At 41.2% G+C, this 15,622-nt stretch overlaps 1 protein-coding gene across 4 annotated transcripts; it reads right to left on the bottom strand.

Annotated features, from left to right (window-relative positions):
* Positions 1 to 738: 738 nt before the first annotated feature.
* On the bottom strand, positions 739 to 13,267 carry MPZL2 (myelin protein zero like 2). 4 transcript variants are annotated; one of them, XM_036860844.1, is made up of 6 exons: positions 13,021 to 13,267; positions 11,880 to 12,046; positions 11,403 to 11,613; positions 8,446 to 8,593; positions 5,278 to 5,353; positions 739 to 2,533 (listed from the first exon to the last, which is right to left on the bottom strand). In XM_036860844.1, exons 1-5 carry the CDS (start codon positions 13,076 to 13,078, stop codon positions 5,290 to 5,292), a joined length of 648 nt encoding a protein of 215 aa, XP_036716739.1. In that variant the 5' UTR covers positions 13,079 to 13,267; the 3' UTR covers positions 739 to 2,533; positions 5,278 to 5,289. The 4 variants fall into 4 exon arrangements, with proteins under 4 accessions (XP_036716739.1, XP_036716738.1, XP_036716740.1 ...); XM_036860843.1 differs by having other exon boundaries at positions 739 to 2,608; positions 13,021 to 13,266; XM_036860845.1 differs by lacking the exon at positions 5,278 to 5,353 and having other exon boundaries at positions 739 to 2,608.
* Between the last annotated feature and the right edge of the window lie 2,355 nt (positions 13,268 to 15,622).

Raw genomic sequence — 15,622 nt, 5'->3', positions numbered from 1 at the left:
CCTAGGAGATCATACAGGATCAGTCAGTGAATAGATAAATATGTATTAGGCCTTCCTGTCAATTTGTGCCTCAAGACTGCTTGGTTCGTGTTCTTTTTGTGTGTGTGTGTAGCTATTACAGCATCCAGTTCAGTACTTACCTAAATTGGGTGTTTATTAAATTGCTGTTGACAGTGGCAATGATGAAATCATTACAAAAAGGAGCTGAGATTTGTGCCACTTTTGGTTGGAACAGTGAGGAAGTGCTTGAAGTGAAATGAAGAGATGGTGTCACATTCTTCTGAAAAAGAGATGGGATGGTACCCTGCTCTAATCATTAGTCAACCTATTCTCCTGGAATCTATGTATATTTAATGAAAGCAAGAGAGGAACGAAAATATGCTTCAGCTTTTGGGAAAGTTAATAACTTTCCGTTTTTCAACTCCCATTCCTTTACTAGACTTGAAAGCTGGTAGTTTTCTCTATTAAGAAGGTAATGCAAGAGTATCAGATGGAAGAGATGATACTGTTCCTTCAAAAGAGTCCCCAAACTAAGTAGTTGGTTGTGCCCAATTCTCGGTTATTTGAAGCAATGTGGAAATTCATACAGGTTTATTTATCCAGTAGAAACTAATTCTATCCATTATTGACTTCCAGGCTGCCTCTAAGAAAATTTTTCAATGAAGATAAAATGTATTCCCATCAGTTTTCTGTGACCTGCTATGTAAAAATTTTAGATTTGCATAAAAGCAAATTATATAATTGTAATGCTTTATTACTGAAGGTTATTTACATAGTGTTTAAGGCACAATAAAAAATAAGTTACAATACAAAAGTTCTCTTCAAGTAAAAGACACAGAACAGCCGGGCTATATGAACACTTGAATATTTAGCCAAGACACAAAAGCTACAATTTTGCTGGAAAAACCTTCCATGAGTTTTTAACTACCTCTTTACACTTATGAAACATCACCCAAGCCATCTGTTTGAAGAAATACCCAGTTACTATATTTTCAAAGGTTGAATTATGGAGAAAAATAGAAAATGTGAAAGGTAATATAGACTTTAAATCTAATTTTTACTTTCAAAACTGGGTACTGAAACTGTACTTTTTTAGACAGTATAAAAGGCAAAATGAGACAGGTATGGAATGCATTTCAGAATCAAGGTTCATATGTAAATTATACCAGGTTTTTTTTTAGTATTGGAAAAAATATCAAAGTTCATCATCTTTAAATACAGATAAACTATTTGGAAATTCCAGTTTTAAAAGAAATAACATCTTCAGCCTAGTTGGTGAAAACTGAAAATATCAAGCTGTAAACATGGGGGGCAGGGGGTAGAGGGAGAGGTTCCTAAACATTTAGATGTTTTCTCTTCTTTAAATAAGTGCTGCAGTAGCTTAAGTTTGGAAAGACACTGGGAGACTAGACACTTTTTCAAAAGCACTCTTCTTTCCATGACCCACTTATAAAGTTTGTTTTATCTACTAATATAAAAGAAAAAAAAAACAAAGTTGGTTTCATTCTGTTAGTTTTGGTATTTCTTTGCCCCCATACCAAATCCTCCCCCCAAATAAGCAACTGAATTAAAAAATAAATAAAAGAAAAAATTTTAATCTCTTCCAGTTCTCAGAGCTTTGTATAACACTATACAAAATTATTATCATTTAGGGTGATTTTTTTCACTAGCTCTAAATTTTTTAGTCGTAATATACTCCTTCAGAAACCTTCCATTTAACTGCTTAATGATTCCAGTCTACAAATGAGCATAGATTTTGCTCTGTTGTTATAAATAATTGAATTGGGGGAAAAACTATAGTAAGGTAAACAGTCATTCACTGCTCATGAAAGCTCTGAGCTGTTGATTGCTTGTCACAGCAGAGAAAAAAGGTGACAAGCAATTCATCTTGAGGTGGTGTTTGTCAATCTACTAGCATTTCTGTAACCTTCCCTAGTTACTCTGTGGTTTAGACTTGTACTACTGTAAACCTTGGATCAACTGACCAAAAACAAACAAAAACAAAAACCTGCCATCTAGGGTATTGAAAGAAATTCGATAAAATGTGTCCCATACTTAAGGAGAGCCATAAAAATCAAACTGTTCTTTAACAGGTTGAATTTAGGATTTTCTGTTAATCAATCAAAAACAGTTGGGAGAATTAGCTCACCTTTTAATCGAGAGTGTGAGAAGGAAAGAGTAAACATGTTAACTTTAGTAGCAAGAATGCTGCTCTAAGGAAGCTAATATATTAAAGGAAATGTTATGACACACAAGTTGACTTTTATCCCATTTGATGCCAATATATATGTATACAAGTCATAATCCACAAGGAGTGTTTAAGGGCAAAAATGTAGCTTCCTAGTATATAAAAGCTAATGAGCATTTGAAAAAAATACAATATTTGTACTCTGAAATTAAATAAAACCTTAGTAACAGGGCTGTGTGTGAGTCTGCTGGTATCTGCTCAAGAAGGGCCCTATGCTGGCACCAGAGGAACGTTGCTTGTCTAGGTGGTTATATACTGCAGAGCTGGTTGGAAGACAGGTCACAACTGGAAAAGCCAAAGAAAAGCTTCCATTAACTCCAACTTATCTCAGGGTTCTTGTTCTTGGAAATCTTCAGCTTCCTGAAATACGAAATAAAAGTTTAAATGGATAATGTATATGGCAAGAGTGCAATAGGAGTACCTGGCATTATGAATACATACATATATATATAATCTATTCTCCATCGTGAAGGAAAACATTCTTTTTTTTTTTTTAATTTATTTATTTATTTATTTATTTTTGGCTGTGTTGGGTCTTCGTTTCTGTGCGAGGGCTTTCTCTAGTTGCGGCAAGTGGGGGCCACTCTTCATCGCGGTGCGCGGGCCTCTCACTATCGTGGCCTCTCTTGTTGCGGAGCACAGGCTCCAGACGCGCAGGCTCAGTAGTTGTGGCTCACGGGCCCAGTTGCTCCGTGGCATGTGGGATCTTCCCGGACCAGGGCTCGAACCCGTGTCCCCTGCATCGGCAGGCAGATTCTCAACCACTGCACCACCAGGGAAGCCCGAAAACATTCTTAAGTATATTTGTCCTCTTCTAACTTAACTTTTAAAAGAAATTTCCTGATCCTTATTACATATTTCTGAGGGTCAGTGTCCTTAATTCATAGTCTCTGCCTTGCATGGACACTTGGATGATCCGTAGCTGCTCACTCACATGCATTCATTCTTCTCTCTCTCTCTCCCGCCCCCACCATCACTCCAACCCCTTTATTATAAACAAAATCAAATATACAGAAAAGTAAAGAAGGCAGTGTATGGAATTCACTATCACTTAATTTTAAAGGTTTTTTTTTTTTTTTTTTTTTGCCTTATTTGCTATAAATACATATATTGGTGGGGGCTAAAGTTTTTAAAACAAATTACTGACATTTTAACCCTAAATACTCCAATATGCGTTTTTAAAATAGGGACATCTTCCTATGTAACTACAATACCCTTATTATACCCAATAAAAGTTAACAATAATTCCCTATTGTCCAGATTGAAAATGTTCACATTAAGACTTTCCCATTGTTCCCCCAAATCTTTTTTTTTTTTTTTTTCCCCCAAATCTTTTTTACAACTAGTTTATTCAAATTAGTATCCATCCAGTCAGGGATCGTACACTGCACTTGATTGTGTTAATTCCTTATATATCTTTTTTTTTTTTTAATTGGGGTATAATTGCTTTACAATATTGTGTTAGTTTCTGCTGTACAGCAAAGTGAATCAGTTATATGTGCAAATATATCCCCTCTTTTTTGGAATCCTTAAATTTTTTTCAATCTTAGCCTCCATCTTTATTTTCCATGACTCTGGCTTATTAGAAAATCTGCTTGATTTTAAAAATAGCCCTTGGTAAAAATCTCTCTGACACCAAACTTTTTTTCTAGGTTTACAATAGAACCATTTTTCTCCATATTCTATTTTATAAATCCTTGAGAACTTTCACTGGAGCTTTAGGCTATAAAAATGTGGCTCCTGCGGGCTTCCCTGGTGGCGCAGTGGTTGAGAATCTGCTTGCCAATGCAGGGGATACGGGTTCGAGCCCTGGTCTGGGAAGATCCCACATGCCACGGAGTAACTAGGCCCGTGAGCCACAACCACTGAGCCTGCGCGTCTGGAGCCTGAGCTCCACAACAAGAGAGGCCGCGACAGTGAGAGGCCAGCCCACTGAGATGAAGACTGGCCCCCGCTCTCCACAACTAGAGAAAGCCCTCGCACAGAAACGAAGACCCAACACAACCAAAAATTAAAATTAATTAATTAACTTTTTTTAAAAAATGTGGCTCCTTTTGCAAATAATAATGGTGGACCTACTTCAGAGAATAGAAGAAATTGTGATCATATGAAAAATAAATCATCCTACCTTTTAAGCCTAATAAACCTAAAAACTGGAAAAACAAAACTACACACCACTAAAATTGGATTCATAGTCCCAATAACTAAATGAGAGGAGTAGAAATCAATTCCAAATAATACAAAAGTTCTCCTATCAAAATGTCAAGCATATCTATTGAGTCACTCTCTTAAATGCCATGATTAGTTTACAATAAAACAAAAGAAAAAAAGCAGATATTCTTTCATTTAAAAAAATTTATTTACATGTTGAAAGTTAATTTATTATTCTTTGTGGTGGTGAATATAACCCCAAAGCCTCAAATAATCATAGAATTATCTCAGCGTTACTGGTAGTAGGGTCTAGCTTCCTGTCCTTTGCACAAAACACGCTCAAAGGGGAAGCCATCGATAACACAAGAGAAGCCTTTCATCTCTCTGCCCAACTCCTGTAATTTCATACAGGAAACACCTATCATATAATCTGGGAGATCCACAGTAGAAATGAGCCATATAAGAAAGCTAAGGAGGGACTCCCCTGGTAGCACAGTGGTTAAGAATCCGCCTGCCAGTGCAGGGGACACGGGTTTGATTCCTGGTCCAGGAAGATCCCACATGCCGAGGAGCAACTAAGCCTGTGAGCCACAGCCACTGAGCCTGCGCTCCAGAGCCTGAGAGCCACAACTACTGAGCTCACGTGCTGCAACTTATGAAGCCCATGTGCTCTAGGGCCCATGTGCTGCAACTACTGAAGCCCTTGCCCTAGAGCCCGTGCTCCACAATAAGAGAAGCCACTGCAACGAGAAACCCGCGCACCGCGAGGAAGAGTAGGCCCTGCTCACCGCAACTAGAGAAAGCCCACGCACAGCAACGAAGACCCAATGCAGCCAAAAAAAGCTAAGGAAAGAAATGAACCCATTTGTGAACCTTACCATCTAATAATGTTAGTCTGTGTCTTCTAAATAAACAGAAACCTTTTTTTCTTGGTTGAGCTTTTCTTCTTCTTTTCTGTAACATAGAAGCAGAAACCAATGTCAGGGGAACAAGGCAAGAAGCAAGGGAGGCAAATCCTGCAAAGGTTCAGATGAGATATATTCCCCCAAATTTGGGGAAGAATTGTATGCACCTGGGAGTAGATCCAAGCTTACAGAGTGCTAAACCTATTAGCACTATCTAATAATACTCATACCTCCACATGACCCTGGGTATCTGAACTTAGACACTTTTCAGAATATTTCTAGAAGAGAATATCATTTGGGAACTCCAGGTTTAAAGCAGACACCTTAGTTTACCATTAGTATTCTACCTCTAATTCTACTTCCTATTCAAAAAAGAAAAGCATAAAATAAAAAATAAAACAAACAAAAACAAAAAAAGACTGACCTAGAAGTCATCTTTATTGATTGTATTCTATTCAAACCAACTCAGAGTTGGGTTCATTAGTCTCCTTAAAAATCAATTCTATTTACTATAGTAAATATTTCTTGAGGAAAAGAAACGAATGGTGCTGGGACAGCTGAAAAATTACAACTGCAAAAGAATAAATTTGAACTCCTACTTCACACCATATACAAGAATTGATTCAAAATGAATCAAAGACCTAAATGTAAGAACTAAACTGTAAAACTCTTAGAAGAAAACAGGCATAAATCTTTCTGACCTTGGATTAGACAGTGGTTTCTTAGATATGACACCAACAAAACAAGCAACAAAAGAAAAAAAGATAAATTGGACTTCTTCACAATTTAAAGGATGCTAATCAAGATAGTGTAAAGGCAACGCACAGAATGGGAGAAAATAATTGCAAATCCTATATCTAATAAGACGCTTTTGTATACTCCAAAATATATTTTTTAAAACTCTTAAAACTTAACAATAAAAAGACAAATAACCTAATTTTAAAGTGGGCAAAATATTTGAATAGATACATATCCAAATTAGATATTTAAATAGCCAATAAACACATGGAAAGATGCTCAGCGTCATTAGGAAAATGCAAATGAAAACCTCAATGAGATACCACTTCACACCCACTAGATGGCTATAATCAAAAGGACAGACAATACAAGTGCTGTTGAGGATGTAGACAAACTGGAACCCTCATACATTGCTGGTGGGAATATAAAATGGTGCGGCTGTTTTGGAAAACTGTCTAGCAATTCCTCAAGAAGGTAACACAGAGTTACTACATATCCCAGTAATTCCACTCCTAGTTATATACACGGGAGAATTGAAAACATATGCCCATGAAACTTGTAGATGAATGTTCATAGTAGCATTAATCGAAATAGCCAAAAAGTGGGAAAAACCTAAATGTCCATCAACTGAATGGATAAACAAAATGTGGTATATGCATACAATGGAATATTATGCAGCCACAGGAAGAATGAAGTACTATAACATGGATGAACTTTGAAAGCATTATACTAAGTCAAAGAAGCCAGACAGGGCTTCCCTGGTGGTAAAGTGGTTAAGCATCCGCCTGCCAATGCAGGGGACAAGGGTTCAAGCCCTGGTCCGGGAAGATCCCACATGCCACGGAGCAAATGAGCCCGTGCACCACAACTACTGAGCCTGTGCTCTAGAGCCTGTGAGCCACAACTACTGAAGCCTGTGCACCTAGAACCCCTGCTCTGCAACAAAGAGGAGCCACGGCAATGAGAAGCCCGCGCACCGCAACGAAGAGTAGCCCCCGCTCGCCGCAACTGGAGAAAGCCCGCACACAGCAACGAAGACCCAAGGCAGCCAAATAAATAAATAAATAAATAAATAAATAAATAAATAAATAAATAAAAAAGAAGCCAGACATAAAAGGTCACATATTGTATGATCCTCTTTATATGAAATGTCCGAACAGGCAAATCCATAGAGACAGAAAGCAGATTAGTAGTTGTCAGGGGCAGGTGAGAGAGGAAAATACGGAGTGATGGCTAAAGGGTATGGAGTTTCTTTTGTGGAGGTGATGAAAATATTCTGGAATTAGTGGTGATGGTTACGCAACTTTGTGAACATTAAATAATGAATTCTATTATATGTAAATTTTATCTCAATAAAAAAAATATTAAGCACCTTATATCAGCATGGCTGACTTTGCTAGGCACTGATTCATAGAGCCCCTGCTGACAGCCCAGTGGTTCTTAGAAATGTATGCTTTACATTAAAAGTGAGGAATATCCAGGACTTCCCTGGTGGCACAGTGGTTAAGAATCCAGCTGCCAGTGCAGGGGACACGGGTTCAAGCCCCGGTCCGGGAAGATCTCACATGCCGCAGAGCAACTAAGCCAGTGTGCCACAACTACTGAGCCTGCACTCTAGAGCCCGAGAGCCACAACTACTGAGCCCACCTGCCACAACTACTGAAGCCCGTGCGCCTAGAGCCCGTGCTCTGCAACAAAGAGGAGCCACCGCAATGAGAAGCCCTCGCACCGCAACAAAGAGTAGCCCCCGCTCACCGCAACTAGAGAAAGCCCGTGTGCAGCAATGAAGACACAACGCAGCCAAAAATTAATTAATTAATTATTTTTTTAAAGTGAGGAATATCCTAGAAAAGCTTTACATAAGTAAATTTTTATAATATCAAATCCTGCATAGTAAAGAAAGCTTATAATAAAATCTTCTGTAAAATTAAGAAACTAAAGTTACTAGACCCACAGACATAGAAAACAAACTTATGGTTTGTTTGAAAGAGTGGGGAGGGATAAATTAGGAGATTGGGGTTAACATATACACGCTATAATATATAAAATAGAGAACAAACAAGGACCTACTGTATAGCACAGAGAACTATATTCAATATTTTGTATTAACCTATAAGGGAAAAGAATCTGAAAAAGAATACATATATATATATATATAAATCACTTTACTGTACACCTTAAACTAACACAACATTGTAAATCAACTACACTTCAATTTAAAAAAAGCTAAAGTTACTAATTCACACCCTAATTTATCCATCCTGTGAATCTGAATTCTTTTATGTAAGATAAACTCAAGAGGAAGAACATCTGTTCAACAATTATTTAGCCCCACTATAAATTACCAAGTGTTGCCATAAAACAGTGTTAAAAGAAGACTTTCCCAGAACTGCCCAGCCTTACGATTTTATCTCCACCACTTTATGAGCTCTTTCAGCCCGTCGCTTTTTCCGGAAATGCTGGAAGAGGACCACCACAATTACTATTATGACCATCAGTGCACAGGCGGAGCCAATGGCCAGAGCCAGGAAGTGGATCTCAGAGAAGCGTACTGTAAGGAGAAAAGATCAAGTTGGGGTTCTGAAAAGAGGAAGACTATAATGAAATCTAAAGATATTCATCCTTTTTTTAAAAAATAAATTTATTTATTTTATTTATTTATTTTTGGCTGCATTGTGCCTTTGTTGCTGTGTGCGGGCTTTCTCTAGTTGCGGCGAGTGGGGCCTGTTCTTTGTTGCGGTGCACAGAGTTCTCATTGCGGTGGCTTCTCTTGTTGTGGAGCACGGGCTCTAGGTGCACGGGCTTCAGTAGTTGTGGCACGCAGGCTCAGTAGTTGTGGCTCACGGGCTCTAGAGCACAGGCTCAGTAGTTGTGGTGCACGGGCTCTAGAGCGCAGGCTCAGTAGTTGTGGCGCACGGGCTCTAGAGCACAGGCTCAGTAGTTGTGGTGCACGGGCTTAGTTGCTCCACGACATGTGGGATCTTCCTGGACCAGGGCTCAACCAGTGTCCCCTGCATTGGCAGGTGGATTCTTAAGCACTGCACCACCAGGGAAGTCCCAAGATATTCATCCTTAAATGGAATCATTTAAGGGGTGTATTTTCATCTTGAAATGTAATCTTCCTTTCTTCTACGATATTAATTTTGTAAAGTCTAGTAGCAGTAGAAAAGCCTTACAGGGATTTCCCTGGCGGTCCAGTGATTAAGACACCGTGTTTCCAATGCAGGGGGCACAGGTTCAATCCCTGGTTGGGTAACTAAGATTCCATATGCTGCGTGGTGTGGCAAAAAAAAAAAAAAAAGTAGGAAAAACATACAGACTACTTTAGTGGTTCTCAAACTTTGGTTTTAGGAGTAGCAGCTACAGAATTACTTGAAAACTTTGATATGCAAGTTCTATCAGGCCCCACCCCAGACCTACTGAATTACGGGGGGGGGCCCAGCAATCTGTTTTAATTTGTCCTCCAGATGATTCTGATGCATGCTAAAAGTTTGAGAACCACTTGGCCAATTGAGCTACCTAGTGGGGTAAGGTTATTGCTGACCTAATCGAATCCAGTGTCTAAACTATTTCTCCCCGAATCCTTTTCCCCTCTGTCATGCAGTCAGTCATTTATTCAGGCTTATTAAGGGCCTATTATGTTCCAGGGACTCTGATGGAAATACAAAGCCAAAAAAGACATTATCTTCAAGGAACTCATGCCCACTGGAAAGATAGACAAGTAAATCAGTAACTATAGTCTAGTGGATATATGATGCAAGAGAGAACCCAAAGGGAAGGGTCCCTAAACCAGGCTAGAGTCTGTGAAGCCTGGGTCTCTTAATTTTTACCTTGATTTCTGATTTAAATTTCAACGAACCCTCAGAGCCAGAAAAGACATTAGAGAATATCTAGCCCAGGGGTTCCCAGCCTGGAGTCTATGAAGGAAGATGGGGGGAGCAGGGCACAAGCCCACAAAAATCCATGTCATATTGTGTGTGTACATTGTTTGTGGTAAACAGGGGTTATGGCATTCATTAGGTTCTCAAAGAGTAGTGATCCCAATATGTTGAAGAACCATGTGTTCTTATCTACCTGTTCATTTTGCAGGATAAGAAACTGAGAGCCAAAGATATTACATTACTTCTTTCAATACTCAAATGACTTCTCCAAGATCATACAGCTCTCTATTGATAGGGCCTTGAAGGATGATAAGAGGAATGAAAGGAGGAAATGATACCACTTTATAGGCTTTTACGTTTTGGGTAGTAATGTTGTGTGTTGGTTAAGAGCATACAGCAGAGACAGCTAGGTTAAAGTACCAGGTCCTGTGTGATTTGGGGTAATTAACGTCTTTGTTTCTTCAATGTATAAAATAGAGATAAAATTATTCACTTCTTGAGTTCTTATAAAAACTAAAATTGCTTATGTAAATTGTTCCACGCTGTGCCTGCACATAATAAACTTTCAATATATGGTAACTATTATAATTTTCAGTACAATTCAAGAGTTTGGGGGGTTTTATTTTTATTACTTCATTTTATCCTCACCATAATCTTTGCTATATTATTCTCACTTTACAGGAGAAAAAGAAAAGTTATTTACAGCTGGTAAACTGTAGCAGTACTCAAACCCAGATTTACAACTTGTAAGTTTTATGGTCTTTGCTTTTTGTTGTCTGGCAGTTTTCCAGGTTGTCCTTTATAGAACTGCAGGCAATACAGTGCCTTAGTTTGGAGCACAATTTTGGAGACAGAGATGCTTGGGTTTGAGTTCTGAGTGACTCCATTTATGAGCTCCATGACTTTGGACAAGTGACTTAACCTCTATGAGCATCGATTTCCTCATTAGTAAAATGGGTGGGGGGGAGCACACTAAAAGCACAATAAATGGATATGATATGTAAAAATTAGATATGATACGTAAATCCCCTAGCACATGGGAAGTGTTCAATAAACAATAACTACCCTTATTGGTATCTGCCTCCAACAGTGGTTGTGAGAATTAAATGAGATAGTACATGTCAAGAACTTTGGACAGTGCTTGATGTAGAGTAGGTACTCAATAGTACCTTGTGAATAAGTGAGTGAATGAATGGACCTATTGTGTTAGCCTTTATCAGAGGGTTGCTTCCTCTCCCTTTCACGATCTCAATGCCATTTTTGTAACAGATTCCTTAGGTCCCTTTATTTTCTGTTTCTTTCCACAGCCAAACAAAGCCTTTCTCTTTTTTACCCCAGGACTCTTCACTCTCCCTCTGCAGTTTCCAGATCCAAAGGGTTGGTCCTTCTCTCTACTCTTTCAGCCATCACAAAAGTTTGCCCCTCTCTTTTCTACAAGCTCTCACGCTTTCCAAAACGATTTTTCTCTGCATCACCTACCAGTGTGCACAACGCTGAGCTGGATCTCCCCTATCAGCCCATCAACATCAGGTGGGTTCTTCACCTGGCAGGTGTATGTCCCATTGTCATCAAACTGTAGCTTCCAGAGGAGGATGGAGACATCATACCGCTCAGGGTTCCCATCCCAGACCACCCGGTCCTTGAAACGCCCACTCATGGGTCTGAAGGGATCCACATGGTAGTAGAAAACCTAGAGAGGAGAAATGGCCAAAGGTCTTATTTGGTACCTGGGCAGGGAGGCTGAGATGGCAGGACCAGAAGAGAAACGCAAGCAAGCCTGACTGTCCCATCTGCAGCTCTCCTGCAAGAACCTCTTGCTTTCCCCTTTGCCAGCCTCTCAGTTCTGTCTGTTGATTTGTTTCCCAGCTTTACCCTGTGCTTGTTGCTAAGAAAAATACAGGAAGGGCAAGGAGAAATGGACTGGCTTATTTTCCTAACCAAGGGACCCTTACTTACAAACTGCTCAGACCCCCCATCTCGAGGACGGAAATTCCAGGTCACTGTTAGAGTGTCACCCACAGGGGCAAAGCTGGAGAAAGTGCATTTTAACCGAACATCGGTCCCATTGACAGCCTCCAGCACACGAGGAGTGTAAATTTCCACAGCTGCTATTGGCCAAAGAGCTGCAATGAAAAAAAAGGGAAAGGAAGGGTTAACAGGAGATGTGTATTAAGAGAATTTCTGCTGACACTACCAAAATAAAGGTCTGAGTAGGGCATCAAACAGAACTGAGATGCCCCAGCTCTCACTCAAACTCACTTCACTCAGAGTCTACATACTCCTTCTACCTGCAACCTTGACCCTCCCATTCCTTAAACAACTAAAAATACCACACAGTGCTCTCACTTTCTCCAAAGCATGATACCCTAGCCTCATGGTACCCACTTCAAAACTGCTGTAACAAACTACAAACATCGGCAAATAAAATTGAAAGCAGAAACAAAACATCAGAACTAATCAGAACATGAATTAGACATGTATTCAGATTAAGCATTGTATGTTATGTGTCTGATGGTCCCCTAGCAGGTAAGTTTTCCAGAAAGTGTCCTTGTTATGTGAATTTCACACTGTTCCTAGTCTTCTGCAGAAACTGAGTTAATCAGTCCCAGACAGTTTAGCTTGCCTGCGCCGCTGGAACCTTTATACCACACGGCATTTTTTTAGCATGATATTTACATTTAGAATGTGCATGTTGGGGCAGTTACAAAGCCACAGTTGGTCTCTCTCCTTAACAATCTCAGCTTTCCCAGTGCTGCCGAGAGCCCCAGACAAGACCCACACACAGAAATCGAAGTGCCAGGTTCTGCCAGCAGTGGGAGTTTGAGAGTAGCCACAAAAAATGGTGTGTAACCTGAGATTAGAAAACCCTCTCTGTGTCTGAATCACTGGCACCTGAGAACACACCTAAATCTGTTTTTCCAAAAGCAACTCCCCCAAAACAACCCACCACTTCAGTTTCACTAAAGTCAAAACTAAAACGAAATGCAACTGTGGCTCAGGCTCCAAAAAAAGACTCTTGCAACTTCTTCGACAATTAGCTAACTTTATAGGGTAGGCAGTGAAGGAGGTAGGCTCAGAGAAGCCCGAGAGCTCTTACCTGTGAGCTGTATGCCGAGGAGAAAAAGCACAGCACACATAGGGCTCTTGCCATACATGAGGGAAACCCAGCCCTGGCCCCAGAGACCAGACCGGGCAGACCGAGCGCTCCAGCACCCTGCCAAGGCCACTCCAGGAGGAAAGCACACTGCGTTTTTCCGGAGAGGGGAGTCAGTCCCTCACCTATGGGAACCTGAGCACCCGTGCCTGTGAGTCATTCCTGCTCTGCCGGTGCTGGAATGAAAGGTGGGGCCTCAGCTCCCAACGCCCTCCTTCCCTCCTTCCTTTCCTCCCTCCCACCCTCTGTGCTACAAGCGCGTCTGCAGAAAGTCCCATGCAGTCCTGTCTTAACTTTTCAGTTTATCTGGACCCTGGCCTCTGGATGGCCTTGAAAACAGCCAGAGGAGGTGGTGCCCGTCTGAAATGTCCCAGGCTGCTTTGGTTCTGGCCCACACACACACGTTTTTTTTAAAAACAGGTTTCAGGCTCGCCTGAGAAGTGAATGCTGAACCTACCTGCAGTGATTCCACTTATCAAAGCACCTCCCTGGGGCCACAGCAGCGGAAACTGGGTTCCCAAATCCAAAGTAATCAGAATTCCTTAGGACCCTCTGTGTTCAAAAAGTCCTACAGTTTATACCCTCAATTTTAGCCAAATGTTACCACAAGGATTGCTGTACCTTTTCTAGCTGCTAGCTTTCCCCGAGACCCACCTAAAATAGACTGACCAAAACAAATCTCAGTGTTTAATGACCCTTTACATTTGAAGGATTTAAAAAAGGAATCAGGACGTCATCCCAGCTCTTTTTTTTTTTTTTTTTGGCCGCACGGCATGTGGGATCTTAGTTCCCCAACCAGGGATCCAACCCATGTCCCCTGCAATGGAAATGCAGAGTCTTAAATCCCCTTTTTTGACTCTTAAATCTAGTTCTCTTTCCACAAAATAATAGCTAATGTGAACAATCAGACAGAGGACTCTCAAGGAAAAGTTTTTCCTAATAACTTTTTTGTACCTCAGATTTTATCTGCCATTTTGGGGGCAGCCATCTGTCTGAGAAATCTAAAGATTTGAGGACTTTAAACGAGAAAAGGTGCCTCCTTGTCTGGAAGGACGATGGGTGATTGTTACAGATTAATGAAGCAGCGTGGAAAGAGCAGTAGGAGGGGGATGAAGATTACGCACACAGTTAAGAAGTAGGCTTGACCAGGAATCTAATCTAGAACAGAAGAAACAAATTGCCCTTATCCCTGGATTAGCAATCTAGAAGCTCTTTAGTGATTCATAAAATCTCCTAGTGAAACCCTGGAACAAAGAAGTTTCCAGGAGGGGGAGGAAGGGGCAAGCTACCTAGAAAAAATAAAACAGCATAAAGAGGGAAGCAAAGAGAAAATTCCACCAAGAGAGAGGCAGATTACGGAAGAAAAAGAAAAGCAAAGGAGGAGAGAAAAGCAGCAGGAGAAAGATGTCATCATGACGGAGCAAAAAAAGGTAAACAACAGCAAAAATCAGTCCCCATTAGAACTGAGAAAACAGGGGCTCCCCCAAATGAAGATCAGCGGTGTCCCAGCGTGAGTGTCCTGTGAAGAGTGTTTCTGAACACAGAATGTTTAGCTCCTTTGTCAGCTTCTAGGTCGGAAATGCTGGGGAAACATTTCAAACGGTGATAGGATAAAAGAGCTTTTCTGGTATGTAGGTCCAAAGAGTTCAGCTCCAGGAGCCTGAAAGAAAAGGAGTTAAGGAAACTTGAGCCTCTTTGTTGGCTTTCAGATTGCAGGGCAGTGCAGCTCTGGAGAGGTAAAGCCTGAGGTTTTGAAGTCTACCACAAATTGCAAACTTTGGTGAGAGGTAGGGTTACCAAAAGGCTCAGGGAGGGGCTTCCCTGGTGGCGCAGTGGTTGAGGGTCTGCCTGCCAATGCAGGGGACACGGGTTCGAGCCCTGGTCTGGGAGGATCCCACATGCTGCGGAGCAACTAGGCCCGTGAGCCACAATTACTGAGCCTGCGCGTCTGAAGCCTGTGCTCCGCAACAAGTGAGGCCGCGATAGTGAGAGGCCCGCGCACCGCGATGAAGAGTGGCCCCCACTTGCCACAACTAGAGAAAGCCCTCGCACAGAAACGAAGACCCAACACAGCCATAAATTAATTAATTTAAAAAAAAAACAAAACCAAAAAAAAAAAAAGGCTCAGGGATGCAGTGAACAGCAGCATGAGAGGAATCGGGGCGAGAAGGACTGAACAAGCTGCCCCTTTGTCAGGAGGAGAAGATTCCCCCCTGCCAGGTAGCCAGACGCCCTGTGAGCTGGCTGCCAGCATGGCTCTAGGGAGTCGGCCGCTGCCCAGGCGCCATTCCTCAGCAGAGTTCAAGTTCCTGGCTGTGTGACCGGCAACACCCAATTCCTTCCAGTTAGCAGGACAGTCACCCGGTTCTCCTCCCTGGGTGGGGAGGGGAGAGGCCAAGGGCTGGACTTGCTAAGTAGAGAAAACACTAAAGAAAAAGGACGTTTGTCCCTAAGAGTCCCCAGGATGCCAGTCAGCAGGAGTCTGATGAGAGCTGGAGGCATCTGGGTAAGGCCTACGTTACCGTTCAGTTCGTATCTGGGCAAA

Source organism: Balaenoptera musculus, chromosome 8 (assembly GCF_009873245.2).
Source record: "Balaenoptera musculus isolate JJ_BM4_2016_0621 chromosome 8, mBalMus1.pri.v3, whole genome shotgun sequence".
In the NCBI taxonomy this organism is placed as follows: domain Eukaryota; kingdom Metazoa; phylum Chordata; class Mammalia; order Artiodactyla; family Balaenopteridae; genus Balaenoptera; species Balaenoptera musculus.
The sequence above is the reverse complement of the archived record's forward strand: the minus strand, read 5'-3'. Positions and strand labels throughout refer to the sequence as shown.

What these genes read in the sequence shown, in the direction of transcription:
- MPZL2 (XM_036860844.1), bottom strand. Translation starts at nt 13,078, where the DNA reads ATGTATGGCAAGAGCCCTATGTGTGCTGTGCTTTTTCTCCTCGGCATA. An exon ending in CCTCGGCATACAGCTCACAG is followed by an intron (nt 12,047 to 13,020) that starts GTAAGAGCTCTC and finishes TTTTCATTGCAG; the next exon opens with CTCTTTGGCCAATAGCAGCT. An exon ending in AAAGTGGTGGAGATAAAATC is followed by an intron (nt 5,354 to 8,445) that starts GTAAGGCTGGGC and finishes TCTATGTTACAG; the next exon opens with AAAAGAAGAAGAAAAGCTCA.